At 39.8% G+C, this 23,340-nt stretch overlaps 1 protein-coding gene across 2 annotated transcripts; it reads right to left on the reverse strand.

Moving 5' to 3' along the window:
• Positions 1 to 11,838: 11,838 nt before the first annotated feature.
• Positions 11,839 to 22,828, reverse strand: cUnh6orf136 (chromosome Un C6orf136 homolog). 2 transcript variants are annotated; one of them, XM_084379388.1, is made up of 7 exons: positions 22,728 to 22,828; positions 18,878 to 19,115; positions 17,452 to 18,132; positions 14,472 to 14,560; positions 14,173 to 14,373; positions 12,647 to 12,716; positions 11,839 to 12,160 (listed from the first exon to the last, which is right to left on the reverse strand). In XM_084379388.1, exons 2-7 carry the CDS (start codon positions 18,974 to 18,976, stop codon positions 12,017 to 12,019), a joined length of 1,284 nt encoding a protein of 427 aa, XP_084235514.1. In that variant the 5' UTR covers positions 18,977 to 19,115; positions 22,728 to 22,828; the 3' UTR covers positions 11,839 to 12,016. The 2 variants fall into 2 exon arrangements, with proteins under 2 accessions (XP_084235514.1, XP_084235513.1); XM_084379387.1 differs by having other exon boundaries at positions 22,602 to 22,802.
• Positions 22,829 to 23,340: the final 512 nt, after the last annotated feature.

The raw sequence follows: 23,340 nt of genomic DNA on the forward strand, positions 1-23,340 counted from the left end.
TTGCATTTGTTTCGAATGTAATAATATTTTTTTTCACAACAAATGAAAAATTCAGCTTAACAGCTCCAGTGAAAAGTTGAATCTTTGAAAAATTAATGTAAGAATATCTCAGTTTTTACTTTGTCCCCCTTTTGCTTTAATGACAGCATGCACAAGCTGCATGGACTCCACAAGTTAGTGTAAATGAAAGCTTTATGGGAATAGACCTTTTGGATTTGATATGTCGATACTCTGAGTCTGGTGAATTGTTGTACAATGTAACTAGTTGTCTAATGTCAAAGTTGAGAGAGTTGTCCAATTAGGAATAGGTCAAATTTACGCTCATGATAACTGACTAAGAGAACATAATATGCTCTCTGAGCATGTGACGCAGCTCCCGCGTGATGTTTGCCCCAGGTTAATCTTTTAATAATCAAAATGATGTTTGATTAATGTTACCGTTTGAATTGTAATCTGACAGTGATAAACACACTCAATGAGTCACATCCTGTGCTCAGAGGCTCTATAATTAGTTGTGCTGGAAGGCCCAGGTTAAACTCAGTAGCCTGTTTGATTTTTCAACCATGTTTTTAAGCCAACTGGAAAACTTAAATATGGGGTGATTTTTCACAATTTATTTTTCTTTGTTTTTATCTGTGGAAACCTTTGATAATTGTATTATCAGGTGAAAAACACAGAGCCGGCACATTTTTTAAGTTGAGGTGAAGGATTACATGCCATTAAACCACAGATATTGAACTTGTTCGATTTCACAGGTTTTTTTTCACAGTTAGATGCATGTTTATGAAAGTCAGACAAGGTGAAGCAGTACATTCTCTTTCATGAGTTGAAAACATTCCCCAATCTGACTCGTAGAAACTAAGTGGATTATCTCCAACATGCACCAAGCCCAACACATGGCTAGATCCTGAAGAGTTGGCATGTTGGTGATACACGTGTATTTATCCACAGGAACATTGTAATAAATGACTAAATAAATAAATACAGCTAAATTTGGACTTGTAACTGATTGCTGTTATATAACACCTTGTTGTAATGCAGAGGGAGTGACCTCTCTCACTCTCTCAACAATAGGTCCTAATCACGGCTCACTCATTAGATGATTTGTTTGACGCTCAAATCAAGGCAGTCTGACAGTACGAGGAAGCTGGACTTTGTATGAGTTTAATAAACAAAGCCTCCTCACCAAGACAACAAAAAACATGCTTTCCTGTATGTATATGTATAAGAACTCCATATTTAAATCACACAAATTTAACAAACAAGCACCTATAGCATGACCAACAGTTATCTGTGATAAGCTGTTAAAATCACCTGAAATATGTCTCAGGCCAGTAGTTTTACTACTATTTCAAATCAGCGTGGAAGTGTATATGTATTGCTGCTATTAGATCATGCTATTAATGTGAGAGGTTACTGAGGTTCCCAACAAGTTTTGAAATGAAAGAAGAATGTATGGAATCAACAAAGTGATCTCTCTGCTGTATCAATTCTGATCATTTAAACTGTCCATAATGAGTCCAACAGTGTTATAGGAGCGTAATGCAGACCAGTGGACTGCTTTTCAAAATCTGATGCCTACATTACCCACAATTCTAAGTGCTTTATTGTAGGCAACTAGACTTGTTTCAGTTTCTTGAAGACGTTTCACCTCTCAGCCAAGAAGAAAACGTCTTCAAGAAAACGTCTTAAAAAAAAAACTGAAACAAGTCCAGTTGCCTATGATACACCACTTAGATTTACCATGACCTGGGTGACTGAGAACCTTCATCAACATTACCCACAATGCAACTTGACATCCCTGGAGGCAGTTTGCAGCTTCCTCTGGAGCCACAAAAGGCTTTATACTACTTTTATCACAGAAACACACTTTAATGAGTGTGAAATTGGTGGAGTTAACCTTTCAGAAGTGTGGTCCTGCCCTGAAAAATGTATCAGGTGAAATGTCTGCATTCATCACTCTTACTGAACCACATTGTGCTTGTGCTTCCAGGCAGACTGTAGTGAGCAGAGGCAGAGTGAAGAACATGAAGCCCTCAACAGTGAAGAGCAGTGTGGACAGTGTACAGCATGGATTAACACTTATTTATTACAGTTGTAATACAGTTGTTTCCTTTTTATTTCAGTTTCAGTTCAGAATGCTGTATAGTATATGTTGTATATACCCATATGGACTGTAGTAACAGTATTTATCTGCATAGCAATATTTAATACAAACCAATGATGAATAGCTGATGTGTTTTTCTTTGATAATGTTTCTCTGCATGATTTTAGGAGCATTAATCACATAAGAAATTCAGAAGAACTAAATATGTTCCCTTGAATATTTGTTGCAAATGTCACATGTTTTTAATTGTTAAATAATGAAAAAAAGATCTGATTAAATCTGTCTCAAACATGGTGGTGTTTTCGTGTTTGGATCTTTTGCTGTGTATTTCTACCTTCCAGACAGCCAGATTTATTCATTATTCATTTTCATCCACACATACAGTACATGCAAAAACATAGCCAGACATAAGTGTAGTGGCAAAAACCAGTTTAGAGTTTATGTCCCATTTCCTCTGTGTTTGTACCACCTGGAGAATGTGGGTGATGCAGTATCAGACTCAGTTTGTGTCAAAAAAACCCAAAACATCCAATGAGAGAGGGTTTGACTGTTCACTGTTGCCGGTACTTTATTGTAAATTAAATAAAATATAAAATAAAATGCAAGAGGTTTAAAGCAGGTTTCACAGGCGCAGACACGATGCACAGCAAGCTCACAGACTGAGGTCAATGACAGTATCTGCTGGCCCGCCTTCTCCCCGTCATGCTCTACCAGCAGCCTTTTTAAAAGGTGGCATCATCACCACCTGTTGAGGGTGCACACTCAAAAAAGAAAAGATGTCACAAAAATAGAACAACTATAAGTAAATCATGTAAAACATAAAAAACTTAAATGTGGCTCCTACATAAGAAAAGCACATAGAGCATCTGAGACATCCCTAAACATATTTCAAGTTTAAAGTTGTTGTGCAGTAGTGAAAAGCAGTCTTTACTCGAGAGGGAACAGGAGTTTAACAGGCCTGATATCTGCTCTAATTTTAAATGAGAGAATAGATGTAGAGACTGAGGCAGCTTTTCCTATGAATGAAACAAAGAGAATGTAGTTCTCCTGTTGCTATGGGGGCCAACTGACTTTTTCATGTCATACTGCAGCTGGCACTGCTCTTCAGTTTAACGCCAGAGAGATGTTGAACTCAACCATCTAATGCAAGAAAGACTTGGATTTTGGTTGGAACTCAAAATCAAATTTTTGTAAAGATGCAACTAAATTTGGCCACTTGACACAACGACTTAAAACCATCCCAATGTCTACATCAATACTAAATGTCAGCTTGATGTTGGTATTAAACGTTGTCCTGACATTGAATTTAAATATATTTAAACATAAATATAAACATCATCCTCAGTAATGAGGCTGTCTCCTGTTATGACACACAAAGCACAACAATAAAGTGCAACATTGTGGCATTAAGGTCAAGTGAGTAGCTCCACAGACACTCCAGAGCAGTAAATGTCTGCATGTTGTCGGTACATTTGATTTCCATGGTAGAGTCTTAGCTTGAATTTAGCGATGAACTGTGTCAATGACTTTCCCAAGTCCATGTATTAACATCCTTTATACAATCATATTGGTTTGTGATGCTGCCTGAGGGGTCACTGACATTCAGTCTTAGTTTTTGGCCTTGCCCCTTTCATGCAGAGATTTCTCTGGATCCTCTGAATCTTTTCATGATTGCCCCACCCTTGCTTGTTAACAACTTTCGAGGACACTCCTTTCATACCCGACCATGATCCTGTCACCTGTTACCTGTTACCTGTACCTGTCATCCAAACAGGTGTTTTTTGTGTATTCCATAACTTTCTCTTCAATCTTCTGTTGCCCCAGTTCCAATTTGTTTGAAATGTGTTGCTGCATCAAATTCACAATAAGTTATTTTTACAAAAAGTAAAAGGTTACCTGTTCAAACATTAATTATATTGTCTTTGTACCAAAGGCACTAAATCATTGACAAAAATCTTTGGGCGAAGTGAAAAGGTGCATCCTGCTTTGAGTCATACATATTTGATTGTGATGTATTCCTCAGCGCTCCACAGGGATTTGTGACGGCAGCATGCAAACACATATCTGTTAGGAACTTATTGTCTAATTGTAATTATTGTTTAAATGGTATTGTGGTGCCACAGTACTGGGCAGGTAACTCTATTGACAACTTCTCTCTGAACTCTTTTAACAGCAGCTAATCAGTGCATTAACCACAATGATATAATACTGAGTGCTGTGTAAACACTTACCTCCTACTCTTTCTTCCGTGCTGGAGAGGCAACATTTACTCAGAGCTGTTAATAGGAAGATTAATGCCTGCTGCGTTGTCAGTAGAATAGTAGGCAGAATGGAACAAACACAAAGGCAACTGCACAATACAGGGTGTAACCAAATACAATCCTAATGTGGCCACACACACAAACACAGCACTCTGCTGGTATCATTGCTGGAGGAGATGTACTGTAGGTGAAGTTACTGTATATCTTAAGGTGTGTTGCTGAGTTTAGCATCAATCCCTTTTTCAATGTGTGAAATGCAATTAGTCATACACATTTAATTACATTTGAGAAATATAGGCATAGAGAGTACTGAGCTGAGACTACTGCTTTATGTCAGCTGTTGCTTCATTGACTTACTGAATGCAAGTTAATTATTTTATCTCAATAATTAATTTAATTTAATTTAATGAACACTGTTCAAGGAAAATGATTCAGTGATTCATTTTAATAACCTGCTGATTATAGTGCAATGCATTTAAATGAAGGGCTTAAGAAACACAAAGAGGAAAGATGAGGGATGTTGATATTGGACTGTATGTAAAAACAATATTACATTGTCCAGCAGAAAGTGCTCTGATCCCATCGTTTATCACACTGATGTCGTGATGTGATGCGGGGAAACACAACAAAACTAGCTCATATAGGTGCAAAATGCATTGTCTACATAGAAAATATCTATTTTTCCATTCCACCATATCATAATGTACTTCTAGGTAAATATGTTTGGATGGCACTGAACTGAATGCTTCTTAATTATCCTGTCTAGAAGAAACCATCAGACAAGTAACTGGTCTAACAAGTGCTGGGATTCACAGAAGAAGTCATTCATTGTGGATTTTGTGGATGGACCCTGAATTGAACTCAGTTCCCCAGAATTCTCCAGTCCTCACACCTTTGTTCTCTCTCTTTCCCACCTCTTCTCTCACTGGGCGGCCTTGCTCCCAGCTTTGAACCTTCATGCTGTCTATTTAATATTGTACAAGAGCGAACGTTGCCAACCTCTACTCTGTCAAGAATTGCAAAATCCTTCAACCATTACTACTGTAGCTGTTATGGTCATTTGGTTGAGGTTATTAAGTTAATTATTAATCAGAGTTACAAACTGACAGTTTAGTACCTTTTGAGACTAAATTATTGAATTGGCTATCTTTTCTTCTCTTATCCCTGATAATCATTCATTATTATTGATAGCCAAATTAACCCAAATTCTCTATTAATGTTGTGTTAAAAGCACAACACAAGTGAGCAATAAAAGAATTTCATGAAAACATGCCAAATGTGTGTCAACATTGAGATGGGAATAGAAACTGGGTGGGTAGAGTGGGTGTCCCTTCATTCAGCTCACGATCCTGTTCCCAAAATGTCTGAGCACGTCCCTTCAGCGAAGGCTTGTCAGTCTGGTCCAATCCCACAGTAGAGCTACGGTAGCACAAATTGCTGAAAAAGTTCATGTTGGCTATGATAGAAGGGTGTCAGCTTGCTGTGTATGGGTCTGTGTAGCCACAGACCTTTCAGAGTGCCCATGCTAACTCGTGTCCACCACTGAAAGCACTTATAATGGCCACATAAGCAGCAGAACTGAACCACAGAGCAATAGAAAAAGATGGCCGGGTCTGATGTCCGTCTTGTACCTGAGAAAGGGATCGCACCAGGAAAACACATCCTCACAACAAAACGACTGGATGGGTCAATTGTCAGCATCTCCCAAATGGAAATACTGTATATGGTCATTTCCCAAACAACATGACTGCTGCAGCATAACAGTGACACATGTACCACACCCTTATCGTATGGTCACAGTTTGGATAGGTTTAGGCACAAAAACTACTTTGTTAGGTTTAGTAAAACATGATAGTTAAAATGTAAAAAGAGTTAAAATAATTATGCTACTTCTGTCACATCAGTAACAAGCGTATCTACATTACCTAAGTCATTTACATTTTGCTACGCAACACTACACTACGTTGTGTTGCGTTGCATTGCATTATGTTACCTATTTGGTGGTTTTTCTGATGAGGACGGGCTCCACCAGGATGCACTATGGGAAGAGGGCTGTTCTCTGCAATGTTCTGCTCAGAAACCTTGGTTCTTGGTTACTTTGACATATACTACCGACCTAAACGTCACAGACCATGTTCACCCCTTCATGGCAGCAATATTCCCTGATGCCAGTGGCCTCTTTCAGCAGGATAATGAGCCCTGCCACACTGTTCAGCAATGTTTTGAGGAACATGGCAGAGTTCTAGGCGTTGATTTGGACTGCAAATTCCCAAGATCTCTGTCCGATCGAGCATTTGTGGGATGTGCTGGAACAACAAGTCATACCCATGGAGAGCCCACCTCACAACTACCAGGAGTTAAAGGCTCTGCTGCTAAGGTCTTGGTGTAAGATACCACAGCACACCTTCAGAGGTCTGTTGACTCAACAACAGGTCAGAGCTATTTTAGCGGCACCAAGGCGACCTTCATGTTTAATGTTGTGGTTGATTGGTGTTGTTCATAAAGAAAAAGAACCCTTAATGTGCAGTGTAAAACTCTTTGTTCGCTTAATTGACATTGGCAGGGCAAGTGGATGACTAAGCAAACCAGCGTCACTCAAGGACAGCGTCACACAAATGCTTTATCTGTTTCCAATTAAACAAGTATTCATTCAGTCCTATGTTATCCAGATAATGGCCACATGAAAAGGGAGTGCCTACAATGTTGTGGGTTGCATGCTTTCAGTTGCACATTCCTGTGCACTTGACTCTCACTGGTAGAACACTGTTATATGTTATTTGTAGATCTATGCATACAGTAGCCATGAATCATACAGCTGGTGTGAACATGAATGAATAGATATTTTGTCTGTGTGAAGAAATTCTTGAGAACTGGTCAACTAAGGACGGTTCAGGAGACTTGGATGTCTTTCACCTGCTCCTTGATAGAGGAGGCAGACTCATCTGTACATATGTAAGGATTCTATTGGCCACTGTAAACTAAACAAGAAACTGTTTACCTAAGTCACACTGTGAGGTCACATGTCACACACTCTAATAGGAGACAGTCTGTCTTTCTGTCTGTAAGAGACTTTGATGTTATTTGATATTGTTTGTCACTTTGCTAAAACTTATTCTAATTTTATTCTATTAACCAATGTGAAAGAAAAATGTAGGAAAAATTTTACTCAGGCAAAAAAAGCAACACCATTACGGAGCCAATTTTGATGTTTAATTAAAATACACTCAATGATCTTGTTGCAGTGACCAGAAGTGTCTGAAAATACAGTAAGTTCCTCTCTGGTCGTCTAACAGCATCAGTGTATGTTTCCATCTGGAATGCTGTTCTCTACTGACACCTACTGCTCTCAGCACAGAGCTGCATGCCAAAGAGTATATAACTCAGCTCAGTACTCTCTATGCCTATATTTTTCAAATGTAATTAATTGTAATTGTATAACTAATTGCATTTCACACAGGGGATTGATGCTAAACTCAGCAACACACCTTAAGATATAACTTCACCTACAGTACATCTCCTCCAGCAATGATACCAGCAGAGTGCTGTGTGTGTGTGTGTGTGTGTGTGTGTGTGCGTGCATATGTGTGGACACAACCAATGCCATAGGGAAAGGGGTGTGTGACTTTTTGAGGTTTGATATATGGCATAATTAGAAGAATACATTTCACTCATAATGATAATAATAAAATGATCATTACTACATATTATGTAAGAAATGAGAGTAATAAGAGTTTGTCTGTCAGGAAGCTAGAATGTGCTTACTCAGCAACACCTTTGGCAATCTGTTGGTTAGTTTGAGACATCTTGTATGTAAAGTTGAAAGTGTGTCAAAAAAGTAAAAGGTACATCCTCTGGGGAGCAGAGTTAGAGTTAGAGTATCAGACCTGAGGATGTGGTAGAGGAAAGGTTCGAGAACCACTAACACATTATGGTTCATCCGTTGGGACCATGAATAGCCATAGCAAATGTAATGTCAATCCTGTCTGTTGTTGTTCTGATATCCTTCTCTCACAGGCGGACATCACAATCACCATGCCTAATTGATAAATGACAGACACTGGTCATTGTTAGATCATATGTTTATTTTATTCACACAAACAGTATTCACACAGTGTGGTTACTGCAGCAGGACATGTGGGACTTAAGCAACACAGAACCTGATGAGTAATGGCTCTATACAGATGTGACTGATAAATACACACCAGCTACTGTTACAGCATGCTTTATATTGCTCGGTTTGAAGAAGCACTAAATATTATTGAACCATGTGAAACAGTGAAGTCACAATATTTGCTTTAGCAACCTGTCTGAGTATGTACAGCTCAACTTCACAACCACATTCGAATTCCAGTAGAAACTGCTTCTATACAGAGATTTCTTTGCATTAAGCATTCATGACAGTCACATTTAGTACAGGTCAGGTCTTTTCCAAGAGGGAGTTGGAGGTATTCAACACACTATGTAGTCTATATTCATGCATCCATGATGGTTTACTCAGTCAGCAAGTCTGTTTATTCATTTTCCACAGAGCTGAGCAACCAGTGTGTCTTCTGTCTTTTTTGCATTTCACAAAGCAGATCCTCTCTGTTGATACCACTGAGCTAGTGCTCTAAGTGGCTATCAAACTGGAAGAGGGCTAATGAATGAATGTCTGTATTCAAGCCTTGCAGATGTTGTTCTTGTATCTCTATGGATATTCTTTTGTTATTATTTTATTTATTGGTTAATGAGATGGCGTGTAACCTCATCAGACATATCACTACACCCATTTATCCCAGTTTATGTTGGCGTATACCACTTGTTACCATTCAGAGTCAAGATACATTTTCCTAAATGTTTTCAGGACAATGTCAGGAGTAAGAGTGGGACAGAATATCAATACAGTATTATACTGTTTGACTTCCTTTTGCCATACATTATCGATACAGTGGTGCTATTTTTATAAAAACATTCAGGAACTTTAAACAGATTCCCCTGACAATTTCACTTACCACAGCCACTATTTGTTGACTCCCTGTGGTGTAAACTTAATTTCACAGATTAAAAAGAATTAAGTGAAGCACCAGGTGTATCCTTCCCAATGATATGGTAACTCTGAAACGGTTCTGCTTCCTGGCAGCTCAACCTTTGCCAGTTTATGGCTGCCGTGTTACATCTGAATGATGGCACACATGGACATGGACAAGCTGCAGTCAGTGTGTGTGTGTGTGTGTGTTACAGAGGCACTAATCTAAGACTATATGCACTTTTTTGTACATTTTTTCATTTCACTTGTCAAATTCTATGAAACTGACAGCACAGTGCAGTGGATAAATAAACAATTCCTGCTTTTTGCCTTTTTTAGGGGTATTTTTCCTTCTTCAGTTACACTGCACTGTGATGTATCATAGATGACTGCCTTGCAAAGTATCACGTATAGCAGAATCACTGTATTGTGATACTATCATTATCACAGGCATCATATTGTGATAGTATTTTAAGTTCCTATGTAAATCCCACCATCATGACTATGCTAACATGTGCTGATCCAGACTGGTGTGTCATTGACACCAACATGAACAAAAAGAGTGCCATTGTAGTCTAAATATTATTAAAACAGTGAGCCTCAGCATCAACCTGGGTGACAAGTTCCTTCATTACCATGAACACAACATATATGCCATCCTGCTGCCCCCAAGTACTCACTATGTGGCTAATCTGCTGAAAGTAGCCACAACAAATTCACCATTTCCTCCAGTTTGAGTGACATTTGTTAAAAACTAAAACGGCCATTCAATTACTGAGCCTTATTTAAAAAAAATAAGCTATGTATCTGTCAGGTGTTCCTAAATAGTTATGTCTTCAGTGAGAACCAAAGGGCTTAAGGCTGAAAGTGTCAAAGTTTTGAGAGACTCTAACACATTGTTGGTTTGGTCGGTACATAGCATTTGTTGATAAAAAAAATATACAGCGATCAGCCACAGCATGAAAAGGGCTACCAGGTGAAGTGAATAACATTGATCATCTCATTACAATGCAATGTTCTGCTGGGAAACCTTGGGTCCTGGCATTCATGTGGATGCCACTTGACACCGACCATCCATCCAAACACTGTTGCAGACCAGGTACACCCCCTAATGGCAAAGACAGTGGCTGCCACTGGCAGGACAATGTGCCCTGCTTTACTGCTGAGGAATGGCCCAGTGATTGTGATAAAGGCTCAAGTGTCGACCACGGAACTGTAATCTGAGCTGAGCTGTAGGAGCGCCAACACAGAGAACCTGCAGAAACCTCTGCAGCAGTTTTATCAATGTGTTCCTCTGAGGGTGTATTTAGTGTGATGAACTGAGCCAGAGATAAAGCCAAGACACCACGCTGGCAGCATGCACAAAACATGTGAAAGCAGCTGTGATTTACACAGTACGCCCTGTAGATTTAACCAAAATAACTTCTTTGTTCAGCAGAAACACATCCATAACACCCTCCCACCACAACCTTCTCATTATTGTACATGAGAGACATGTTTGAAAATAGTTCCTCTTACAGTAATAAAGTATATTTTTCACAAGCTTCAATCTATATAGAGCTAGAATTCAAGTCACGAATGTGTGCAGAGAGGCCCACGTCTGTCAACAGTCAGTGTATTCTTTCATGCAAGTCAAATAAGCAGAATCCACTGCTAATGACTGAAAACCTCCAGAGTTGAACCTTGGCAGGGTTCTCTCTCACTCCACTTCAATCAGGCTGGTTCAGTTTCATGGAAACACTTAATATCTTCTTTGAGTTGACTCTCAAAACACTACAGTTGGCAGTTATTGCTAAATTAATAATTAGTGTAACTGCATGATCCAAGGGTTTCTGGTGGTGACTTTGAGTTTGAAACATACTTTTGATTGATGATCTGAAGTTTGATCAGATTTACGTTGAATTAAAAAAAATCTGGAAAGCTTTAGGAGACCCAATGTGACAAATACTGGAATTCTCCTTTCACATGCAGACATTACAGATCGACATCCATCTTCTCATCTTCCCAATTAAAGCATTATTAAGCATATACTAGACTACTACCTTCAGGAGGAATCATTCATTGGTAGTTTGGCAGCTAGCATCACCATCTGTGTTGTTTCCACAGCAGATGTTAGCATTGCATTACAAATCTTTCAGTCATCATGAAGTACTGTATGTCCTGGTGTTAGAAAACATCTATAATGTCTATCAGTCTAATATTCTTATCAGGTCAATTGAATTAAATGAAAAAACAATGACATTCTCAAAATTCGAATTGTCGCGTTTGACAGCAAGATTTTTGTTTGGAGTTTTAAAACAACAGTAATTATTTTTGTTGTAAAATGTGATCAAATCTAAACAAGCAAAAATGGTTGTTATTAAAACAGCTGACTGACATGTTGTGTGGCAGTTTTGTACTGAGATTAAGCACTTTCTTCATTTCAAATAATGACCCAACTAAAATTAGATAAAGGAAAAGCAGTGTAAAGTTTTGATTTTCTGTTTAATTCAGGGGCAACGTTATGAGATTTTAAGACAAAGTGCTAAACCATCCATTTTAACGTGTTCCTATTGAGAATGAATGAAACTTTGCAGAGTCACATGGACCTTGGACACACCGTTGATTCAAGTGGCCGTTTAACCTCTAATCATTGTCCTGGGCTCAGTTTCTGATCTGTCGTAGCGAGGACAGGAGGAAGGGCAGCAGGTTGAGGGCAGGTCGATGCTCCTGCAACCCAAGCGCAACCAGTGCCCCTGCCATGAGAGACGTTACCCTGGGTAGGACAGGTGGCAGAGCTGGCATCATCTGCAACACAGAGAGAGGAGAATCAAAGAGGACCCTCAGTCGGACAAATTAAACATCTGGATGACACTTTAAATTCAAACTCAGTAAATGAGTAACTTCAGTTCCAGAAAAGTCCTCTTCCCATGGAAGTGCGGGATATTAAGTAAGTTGAACTAATAACATCTATGTTCACATTCTTTTTAACTACTGCTGGCAATGAGAGACAGGACTGAAGACTTGAACATTCCCTCAGTCAGTTTTAAAGGACAACACACTGAGTATGCTCAAAGAAGTGCCAGTTGCATTGTTTAATACAGTAGTGTCAGAAGCGCTTCCATTGGGACCCTTTTCCAAAACTTTTCTATGGGAAGATGCCGTCGTTAAACTATTTTTGAAACAGGCAATATGTGTTGGAAAAAAGGTTGGGAGCCCCTCCATAAAACCCACTCTAGCCACTTTATAGATGTCAGTAGTAACTTATGGTATAAAACACAGTTAGGTGCTTACCTTTTCAACTTTATGACAGTGAATGAGTCCATCATGTCCAATGTAAAAAGTAGAGAATGCATCATATGACCTATAACAAACGACATATAGATGAAGTAAGATTACAAACCATTGTGACAAAAGACTTAAACACAACATTTAAAAATTCAAATTTGATTGTTATCAAAAGTATTGAAACATCAATAAATATTGATACCGAGATTAATACATCTAATTTTTCACAGTATCGATACAGAACCTACCAGGGTTTACATTAGCCGCTATATGCTGTTTTTTTGCCGGCATTGGGTGCAACTGTCTGGCAAATGAAAATATCAATCAAGTATCCGGTGGGAAATATGTCAAATACATTAACTAATTAACAGCATATTAAATAAATAATATTGTGTGACCTATATGATATTTTGCCATGGGAACTTAAATACAAACTTGTATTATGCAAAAGTTTGATTTTACCACCGCTGTTAAGACATTGATAGATTCGCGGAGTGTTTAATCATGTCCAGCGTTTTTTTCTCTCACCGCACCAGCGCTTCATCTCAGCCAGCGTGCAGCCAGTGATTTCTGCCTGCAAAATATGTATGGAGATGACATTCTGCACGTCATGTTTTTCTAGCACTTTTTGGACTCAAATAGAAGTTAGAATATCCTCGACTCTTCAGCGCAAGTCACCGAGCTGCACTGCTCAGCATTTGCCCTGACAACTTCAGCACAGAGCCCGGCTCCACAGACGGAGTGCGGGCATTTCTCCACGCTGGTCAATTCTGAGTTCTATCACGGAAAGGGGTTTCTCTGCTGCCTGCAGCCTATATGTATGTGTGTGTCTGTGTGTCTGTTCTGTCTGTTGTGTTAAAAACACAATCATGAACGGCAGTGACACTATTTCTAATAAATTACCTGTATGTGTTCTTGATTTTCTCATGGCAAAGTAAATAGAACATATGCTGAAACAATTAATAAAGCCCCACTTAAAGCACTGACCGCAGGCACACAATGGACACAGGGCATGAAAAGGTGGAAGGAATAGACCAAGTGTTCTGCACCAGTGGATCATAGTGTGTCTGTTTTGTGTTTTAAAGGAGCACTCTGTAGTTTTGTTGAAGAAGTGTTAATATGTTAATGAGAAGAGACAGATCTTCACTGACTGTTTTTTCTGCCTAAACAAACTAAATGAACAAACTCTTTTGTTTTCATGTCTGAATAAACAAACTGACCTTAAAGGACAACACAATTTCATTTTTACTTTGTTAATATGTGGTATACCTTTCTAGCTTCAAACCGTGCCCTTGGACCTCTGAGAAACAGCTTGTTTATTTATTCTTAAAATTCTGAGTTTGAACTTCCACAAAACTCTATTGTGCCCCTTTAATGCTGTTTAAATGTAGCCTACACTATATATGGCTATTTAAAACATGTTTGTTGGTTGATTTTTATGAAAAAGAGTGAATTAAATTAAATCACCTGCTCAGACTAAACCTAACAGCTGTCTAACAGCACCAGCTCCGTCTGAATGTACTGTGTTTTACCTGTACAGCTGAGATTTGTCTCGCCGATAGAGGCGCAGCATCAGAGAGTGAAAGGGAAGGCCTCTGACCCTCCAGCGAGCCTTAATGGTCCCGTCCTCCATGTGCTTGGTGAGCTTCAGCACCTCCAGCCGAGGATCGGTGTAGTACCATACACACAGAAAGCGCCACAGGGCGAGAGTGAGCTGGTACACTGCAAGACCTCTACAACAACACACGACGACAGTCAGATCACACAGGAAATGACGCAGTGAGAGAGCTGCCTGTAATAATGTTTTCGCCATTAGTCCAAGCTGATTCACCTGGTCTTGGTATTCAGGAGGCCGTTGATGAATTCCATATCACTTGAGTACATGCTGTAATCATGGTTCTTCATAAAGAAACTTGGAAGCTGCAAAGTAAACACAGAAAAATATTGCCTGATTACTGATCACTAGCTTTACAATGAAAGCAGTTCAGTACAAGTACAACTACAGTCAAAAGCAATCGGACACAGGAGCTTGGAGATAAATTCAATTTAAAAGAAGCTTGTAATGATCATTTTTTGCTGATTAAGCTGATTTAATTTGAAGGAGAACTTTTTCTAATTCTAACTCTTCTAATTCTCATCCTACTCCCCCCGCACTTTCATCTGTATCTCTCTGTGGATGTCATTGGTTTTTCTGTGACTCACTCCACTTTGTCAGAGTGATTGTCATTCAAGTGCTTTAACTGTGTGTTCTCCCTCATGCCTCTCGGAGCCTGAAGAACCATTTGTTCTCCCATTCTTCTCTATGCTGGATTGATCAACTCTGTTAGAGCAGTAGGTTTTATGTTTCTTTTATTGTTTAATTCTTTCCAGTTTCACGGTGAACATCAGTGAACATTAGTACTTCATGAGCAAGGCTGCACCTAAACTCATCAGGAGATGAAGTTACAGTTTAAAATGTGGCAAGTGTTAAGAGCTTATACAAACACTATAGGAGCAGACTGACGCGTCTCCAGAAACAAATGTGACACTGACGCATATATTCTTAGCATAACGCACAAGACCCAATTTCAAACCAAATACCAACAGAACATGTTCACATGGCAGCCATTTTCCTCTGATGTGATGCTCACGGTGGGAAGCTCAAATGTCATAGTGCTGTGCTCCAGGCTGCTAGTTGTGTAACGTAGGGAATCTGACAAATTGTTATTGAAATTATTTGATAACCCACTTCTCAGCGCTACTCATGTAAGCACTCATCCACTTCCTAGCTAGCATTACTGTCTAATAGTGTGACGTGATAGGAAAGAATAAATTAATTCTAAAATATCAACACATCTTAGAAACATAAATTTAAGCTTGTAAATGAAGCACACGGTGTGTAATCAAACATCAGTTTGAGAAAGGCTGGATGCTAACGTTAGCAAATATGTTATTTTACCTTGGAATATGACCTGATGTCCCTCCGCATTTTTACTATCCATCATCTTCTTAGTTGCTGACGAATTGGGATGCGATGAAAAATCCATTTGTCTGATTCTCTATGAACATGACTTGTGTTCTAGAAGACAGCAGTATAACTTTCGCTTCCAACTCTGACGTGACACCAGAGGAAAATGGCTGCTGTGTGAATATGCTCTATAACATGCATTGCGATACCTGCTCTGAATGAACCTCCCACCTGCATGCACCTTGGTGAAAAGTTAGTGTAGTGTAGTGTAGTGTAGTGCAGTGCAGTGTAGTGCCACTTCAGGTTGTACAGGGTGATTTCAGTGGATGTTAGTGCCTGCTCCAAAACTGTAACATTCACTTGACTCATACAAATCAACAACTGAATGTTAGGACCACTGTTAGGTGGAAGAAAACGTTTGAAATTTATATAATGGAAAATATGCTAAATAATATTTACATTATATTTATTTTTCCCTCATAAAGCTGCAACATCTTTTTCAAAAACAGAGTAAAACTTTTACTGTGTTGGATGTCTCAGCAGTCCAAATGCAGACCTGCCAACGTTGAAAAAAGTTTTGAGTACCACCTTGTGCCGAAAAACGTTTCAGCTCATGTAAATGTGCGTGAGGCCAAAAATCAAACACGTTATTGGTTGTTTATCAATAATAAATGATTGCTTTTTGCTTTTTATAACATTATTTAAAAATAGAATAAATTCAGAACAGGATTGGAGTTTATTTATATAACTAGATGTTATTAAAGTAGAGTAAAGTCACTATACTCAATATTCTCTCACTGGAAACAAATTTTCCTGACATCATAAGAGTGAATAAAGAATACAGACATCAGTCAGTGTCAGCAAGGTGGTCAGAGCCTCTCTCCTCCTTCCTCTGCTGAGGTGATTCACTGCCTGCAGGTATCCTCCTGCCGGTAGAGGGAGGACAGGCTGGCTTGTCTCAACCAGCAGCAGTTTACAAGAATTTGGGGGCAAACTATGCTAACCAGTTAGACTACATACAGACCTGTTTTGGCCTATTTCTAACAATTTGCCGAGCTGATGCACTGTGCTTGTGTGTGGTGGATAAGAGACTGCAAACAGAGCTGGAATATCACTTCTCTACAGGTTCACATGTTTATGCCTGTTGAACAGGTGTACTGATAAAGAACTGGCTTTTAACCCCGGTAGGTTTTATTGCACTTACAGTATAACAGGCATTACAAGGAGGAGCTCGACAGAGGCGGGGCTAGGACAGCAGAGGAGTCTGTGTTTGGAACGACTCATTAATAATTTAGCTATAATTTAGTCCCGGGGCCCGTTTCATACAGCTTTTCAGTACCCATTCCCATGCTTACTTAATTGGACTTCGAAGAACGGTCCTCATTTGAGGAACTAGCCAGCTGAAAGAAGGCAGAGAGGGATACAATCGTAGCATAGTATACTATACTATATAGTGTTGTTGTCAATTCGCACATCCAAGCTAGTCTTTGAAATGACATTACACATTTTGTCAATCATCCCTGCTTGCAAATATATGTTTCGTAGATGTGTGAAGGCAAGGGGAACAAATCTGGCAATATGACTAGTTGAACTCTTCTTCTTTTGGTTTTCGGCAGGCTACATGCTTGTTGGTGTATTGCTGCTGCATCTTTCTATTAGACATGAGTCCTGCTGCACAATTTGTCAAATTCTGAAGGCGTCACCAGCTTTTTGTGTGCTTTAGAGTGACAAAATGTACAAGCTTACCTTGATCTCAAAATACGAACCAGCTGTGCAAAATGCATGCAGGTTGGCAGGTCTGCAAATACTTTTGCAGTAAATCGGCCCTGCTGGCCACTTACCAAGACCCAGTGTGCATTCTTACCTCTATCCTCAGTCTTTCGTACATCACGGCCAGTTTCTCTTCCCTTTCACTGTTTCCTTCAGTATGCTCCCCCTCCATTTTCTCTACATTGTTACACAGATAAGTCGGAGGTAGCAGAGGAAGCTCCACAGGCTTGTTGTCAAGTCCAATATCCTGCCTGGATTTCAGCCCGCTGCCAGGTACCGGCTCTGTGCCCGGGCAATGAAAACAATAAAACTGAGAGCCATACATGAACGGTGCAGGACACCTCTCTGCTTCAAACAGGCTTCTGAAACAGCCATGTTCTCTTTTTACAGCATCAACATTGTTTCTGTTGAAGCTGTCAACGCTGATGTCATCCTCTCTGCAACCATCCACTGTCGTCAAGGGGAAGGAGAACTCAGAGGACTTGAGAGCCTCCAAAGTGAGAAGATCTCCTAGTTTATTGTGACCGGACAGAGGGATCTCAAGCAGTGTGTGCAGGCCGTCTGACTCGCCCTGTCGCACCAGCACACAGACGCTGAGTGACTCCACCCAGTCTCCCTTGTAGTAACCTCCTCTCTGAGGCTGGCTGGCATGGTGGAAAGGGTGGGACAGAGCTGGCTGTTTAATGTTTTGATACCTCAAGCTGTTAGGAGGCACTAGGGCCCATGATGCACTGCTCAGGGGGCGTGTCTGGCAGATCCCCTTCCAGTCAACAGCCTGAAGGAGCAATAAGGACTCGGTGAGATTATTGTCAGAGAAGACAAGAAGTGTTGATAATGACATTTCATCACAATAGCAGTCTGACATTTTGAGAAAAAATATTATTGACAATAATATATTTGTAAGCTATTATAATGTCAGATGAGACAATCTCTACGCATCCAGCACAGAGATACAGTAGGTTAAGGATGGTTAGGCTAGCATAGCACAAGGAGTAGAAGCAAGCAAGCAATATGGAAGCTGTGTCAATTTCACGCTGGTTCTTTACAGTCAGTAATAAAAATGTAAAAAAAATAATAAATAAAAAAATAAACAACAAATATTGGCGTCAGCCTCGAGAATCCAGTGTGGGTTGGCTTCTACTACTAACATACATGTGGCTGTATTTGTATAAATATGAACTTTGTTCAAAACCTCTAAATGTGTATTTGTGTAACACCAGGACTTGGTGATGTTGTGATGGTGATGACAGAGAGGTAGGACCACAGCGTTACATACATGTTTACTTCAACATACAAGTTTTCAACACATCACATTGTTATGATGTAATGAGTTTTGTTAGCACCTACGTTACATCTGACAAACTGTTACACACCTGGGATTTGTATTTACTACAGTGGTGTTGAACTCAGAAACTGTATAATAAATTTAAGTAAATGAAGTGAATTTAAAAAATAAAGTTGCTTCAAATACACAAGTCAAATGTGAAATGGAAGCAAAGATCTTAAATTGAGCACATTACCTGACTGAGACTCCAGCTCTGTTTTGTGATGGGTTGCCTTCTACCATGGCTGCAGACACAACCCACCCAGAAGGCGACGCCCCCTCTGCTCACAGCCATTCACCACAGGGGCCAGGGCAACCCCGGTCACCAGCTGACCATCACCCAAAAATATGGAGGACACCGCAAGTCACAGAGATCGTACCCTCAGGACCTCACGCTTCCCAGCTACAGCAGCAGGCTCTCTACCTTAACAAACCTGAGACCACAGAGAGGACAGAGCATGGCAACAGTGAGCGCTTCATAGTTTCCACCAGGACATTGATTAGCAGTGTTAAACTCAAGTGATTCCATTCAAGTGCTATCATAGGGCTGGGTCATATGACTTTAAAACTAATATCACAATATTTTTAGGCCATATGGCGATACACGATATATACCTCAATATTTAAAAACTCCCCGAAAGCACTTTATTAATGCTAGGACGGGGCTAAATAATCAAACATCACCATATTTTTGACCAAATAGACCCTACTTTGATATTGATGTTGAAACATTATTGTAGGGAGGACTGTTGGTATTTTCACAAAATGCTCACACAATGAGATTACTGATCAATAATCATCAGTAATGTGGATATAATGACTAAGTGTGTAAAGAAGTGTGTGTGTGTAAAAGCATTAGAACAAGTAGAACAGTAAGTAAGTTTACCTTACTTTACTGTAATGCAGCCTTTAAAGCCAGGAAAGGACAACAGCTATGTCATACCACAATTTAGCAATATCTAAAATGTAAGACCATGTATAGTCTCATATCACAACAATGAATAATATCGTATCACCAAGCTCTATACAATGTGGCCACCCAAATCGCAAAAAGCTGCCAGATGTCACATCATCATTCCTTTTTATGTAAAATTGAAAACTGATGCAAAAAATTATCATTCACACTGATGATGAATCATATTGCAGTTGCAATGTCTGTCAAAAATAATCGCAGTATGATTTTTTATCAGATATATATTTACCATATCATGCAGCAAACAAAGGCCAAGAATTTCTTGCCAAAATTCTCAAAATTATTGCCTGTGGCAACCTGGCAACCGTAACTGCCGAGCCCTGTCAGTGCAGATGCAATTTCTCATAGCTTAAGGGTCAGCAAACACTTCCACTTACACATTGAAAGAGCAACATGATCATTTGGTGTCATGTTTCCACCTGGTAAATTTAAAGCTGCTATAAGCGTTTTTTTTTTATTAAAACGTGTTCAAGGTTTAATGCCAAATTAAGCACCACTATTGGTCACAGTTCAGCACCAGCGTGTTAGACCAAAACAAACTGGCGTGTCGGCCACATCTCCCCTCTCCCTGTTTTCTAGGATGCATCCCCTCAACACAGAAGAAAACGGAATAAAGTTACCCTTTTGTGGACCACGTCAAGTGATGATGTACGTACATTAGGCAAGCGAGAAGATGTACATTTTGGCTATTATTTGCTTCAGTAACTAGCAGAGTTCAGAATGAGAGACTCACATGCACTAACATGCACGGGCCGCCGATTGGCTATCCACAACATAAACAAAGTGTTTGGTCAGTGACCCATGTCTCTACTCAGCCTCCTCATGACGTAAAAGAGAAAAGGAATTTTCTGGTATCCCTGCCCACTTTATCTAATCAGGAAATAGAAGTCAGTACAGAGGCGGTCCTGTCTGCTTGTGAATGCTCAGAGAGCAGCATCCTCCTGTCTGCTGGCAATGGCGGAAAAGGGTAAACTATCAAATCCAGCCCTCCCGGCAGTAGGCAATCTGAGGGGGGACGAGGGGGGACGCTGTCCACCTTGCTAGCATAATGCCCGAAATGCACCCACCTTGTTAACCTGCAATCCCTCTCTACCCCTGAGGCGTAATTTGGATCCCACCGCAGTTCTCACAAGTCCCACCCTACTCCGCCTGTGATTGGTTGGCTTTGTTGGTTGCGTTCCCGATGCTCAACTCAAACTGTTAACTGTCACACAGTAGCTCTGCCAAGTCTGTTTCCAGCTTTTTTTGAGCTGTTGTTTTTTGGGTGAAAACATTGACCTCATCAACACCCTGCCACTGCTCAGCCACCCAGCCTGTCTGCTCTGCCTAACGAGCTCAGACACACTGCAGCTGTGACAGTTTGTGTGTTTACCAGCGAGGCAACTACAGCTCACAATCAAAAGCAAAGAAAAAAGCTTGAAGAGAAGGCAAAGAGAGCTGCCTCGGAAAAAATAAAAGGAGTTGTGAAAGTGTGGTGATGTAGATTGGAGGGAGGGAATTGCTAACTGCAAAATGGACAAGAAGTTAGCTTAAATGGTGACAGTGCAGCTTCAAGCTCAGTAGTCACTCTTCTTTTAGCTCTGGTTTCTTCTTCACAAATTCATTTTAATGGTACCATTGGGGCCCCAGGGGGCTCTGGAAGAGTTTCAACTTTAACTGAAAATCAGCACAATCCAGCAAAGTGGTGCACTGCTCAATAAAATAGTGCAAGCTTTTGCCATTTACCAGATAATCAATGGCTTTCAGGTTTGGGAAATTTTTAGGGGCTTTTTCCAGTGGATTGTATTTCATTGTTTCACCAGTACCTGGAACAACACGCCCCCACCTATTCATACCTTGTGTTTTTTTTTTTTATCTATCTGGGGCCGTTTTAGGTCTGAATGCCTTCCAACTAAAAAGTTTTGTAGCACTGAGAGGAACTGCAGGGTTGGTTGATAATACTCTGGGGTTTGTCAATAGGAGTAATGCCTTTCACATAACACACAATATTTTGATCCATTGTTCATATAAAGTAATAATGAGCAGTTTTAAAGAGTGAAAAGGAATACTTCTGCATAATAATATACTGAGTTCATAAAGGAAATGAAGGTGAATTCTAGTTGAAGCAACTGATGGATTTTGCCCTGCCTTGCTTCCAATGAGATTTTCAGAGACTTTGCCAGAAGCACATGACCGACTGCAGACCACAAGTTTATAATCAGAGACTCCCTGGTGACAGCTGAGACTGAATTAACCAGACATGAACATTCTGCCAAATAATTACAGTACTGTGAAGTAAAGTACGGTAACTGTTACAGTCTTTTAAGTATAAATCTTCACAGGGAATACCTTTGGGTAGATTACAGCTCCTTTGGCAAATTTGTCATCTTTTGGTATCTTGTGAAGGTCATATCGTGGTTTTTGACATCTGACAAAATAAAATATGTATTTAATATTCGCCATATATTCAACATTTATCAAAATAACCTAAGGTCAGTCGCATAATGCGTGAAAAGCAATTTAATTTCAAGGCATGCTAACAGTCGTGAATGATAACTGTGAATCAAGAATGACTCATTTTGGTGACAGAACGGGGACAATATATGATCACTATTTAGGTTTTATAAAATTGCATTACTAAAGAAAGATGATCGCCCCTGTTTGACGTTAAAACAATTAGCCTGCTCATTTTTGAATTGCCAATGACCATCTTAGGTTATACTGGAAACAGTTGCATTGACGTTGGTATTGATCACTTATTTAGTAGCGTGTATGTAGACACTACAAATAGCTGGGTCATGCGACTCGAAAAACCTTCTCTTAACCGTTGACATTATCTGACATGCAGTTAGCTAGCGCCGGCTGACTCCCGTGACAGCCGATGATAGCTGCTAGCTTGCTAGGCTAACTAGCTACCAGCTAGTACTGAGCTAGGCACCGGCTTGGCAAACGACCATATTAATGTTACCTTTCACAGACGAAAACGCGCTGAAGTCAGTCTAGACGCAGTAGTTCTCCGGCTCAGGTTTTATACAGTAGTCACAGATAGGTTAATGCTCGTAACAAGCTAGAGACCATTACTTAGCTAACTTACACAAATGTCATTACAGCCCAGTATGCCCTTGCCCAGCCAAACACGCCTCACGCAGTCAGTCGTAATGCTGCCTTCACTGCTGTGGGAAATAGTGACACTAGCTCTATGTACCACAAAACGGACAGACTTAACCACTACAGTATTTATATGCTTTTCGATTAGCTGTGTAGCCTGTAATTCTGTAGGCTACAATTCTGTATCATGATGTGATTGAAGTATGTCTGGTCTACATGATACGTGTAACCTATTTGTTTTACACATAACGAGTTATTTTCTTTGTTCTTTTGTTTTCTAGTTGGCAATCATAAACGAGCAAATGGCAGCCTGGTTAGAAAACTGTATCATATTATATCTAAACAGTGCACTTAAATGTGTTTTTGAAAACATTTGAGATAAAAACTAAGCTATGCAATATCAGGATAAATCATTCAGTTGTGACTAGTGTGTGTTTGGATACCATTTTTCTTTTTTGTTCCAACTTTATTTAGTGACTAATGCACACATTAGTTTTGGTGTGAGATGCCGGTGCTCTCGTTTTATATTTGGTGACAGTATGGATGGAGACAGAGATTTGCATGAGGAGGAGAACATGGAAAGTGTGGTCAAGATACAA

This window comes from Pagrus pagrus (assembly GCF_965226575.1).
Source record: "Pagrus pagrus genome assembly, chromosome: 17".
NCBI lineage: Eukaryota > Metazoa > Chordata > Actinopteri > Spariformes > Sparidae > Pagrus > Pagrus pagrus.

Bases quoted from the DNA above. Each gene is read 5' to 3' on its own strand.
- cUnh6orf136 (XM_084379388.1), bottom strand. From the start codon at position 18,976: ATGGCTGTGAGCAGAGGGGGCGTCGCCTTCTGGGTGGGTTGTGTCTGC. The intron at 18,133-18,877 runs GTAATGTGCTCA...TTGCTCCTTCAG, and splicing joins AGAGCTGGAGTCTCAGTCAG to GCTGTTGACTGGAAGGGGAT. The intron at 12,161-12,646 runs GTAAGCACCTAA...TCTGTGTTGCAG, and splicing joins ACTGTCATAAAGTTGAAAAG to ATGATGCCAGCTCTGCCACC.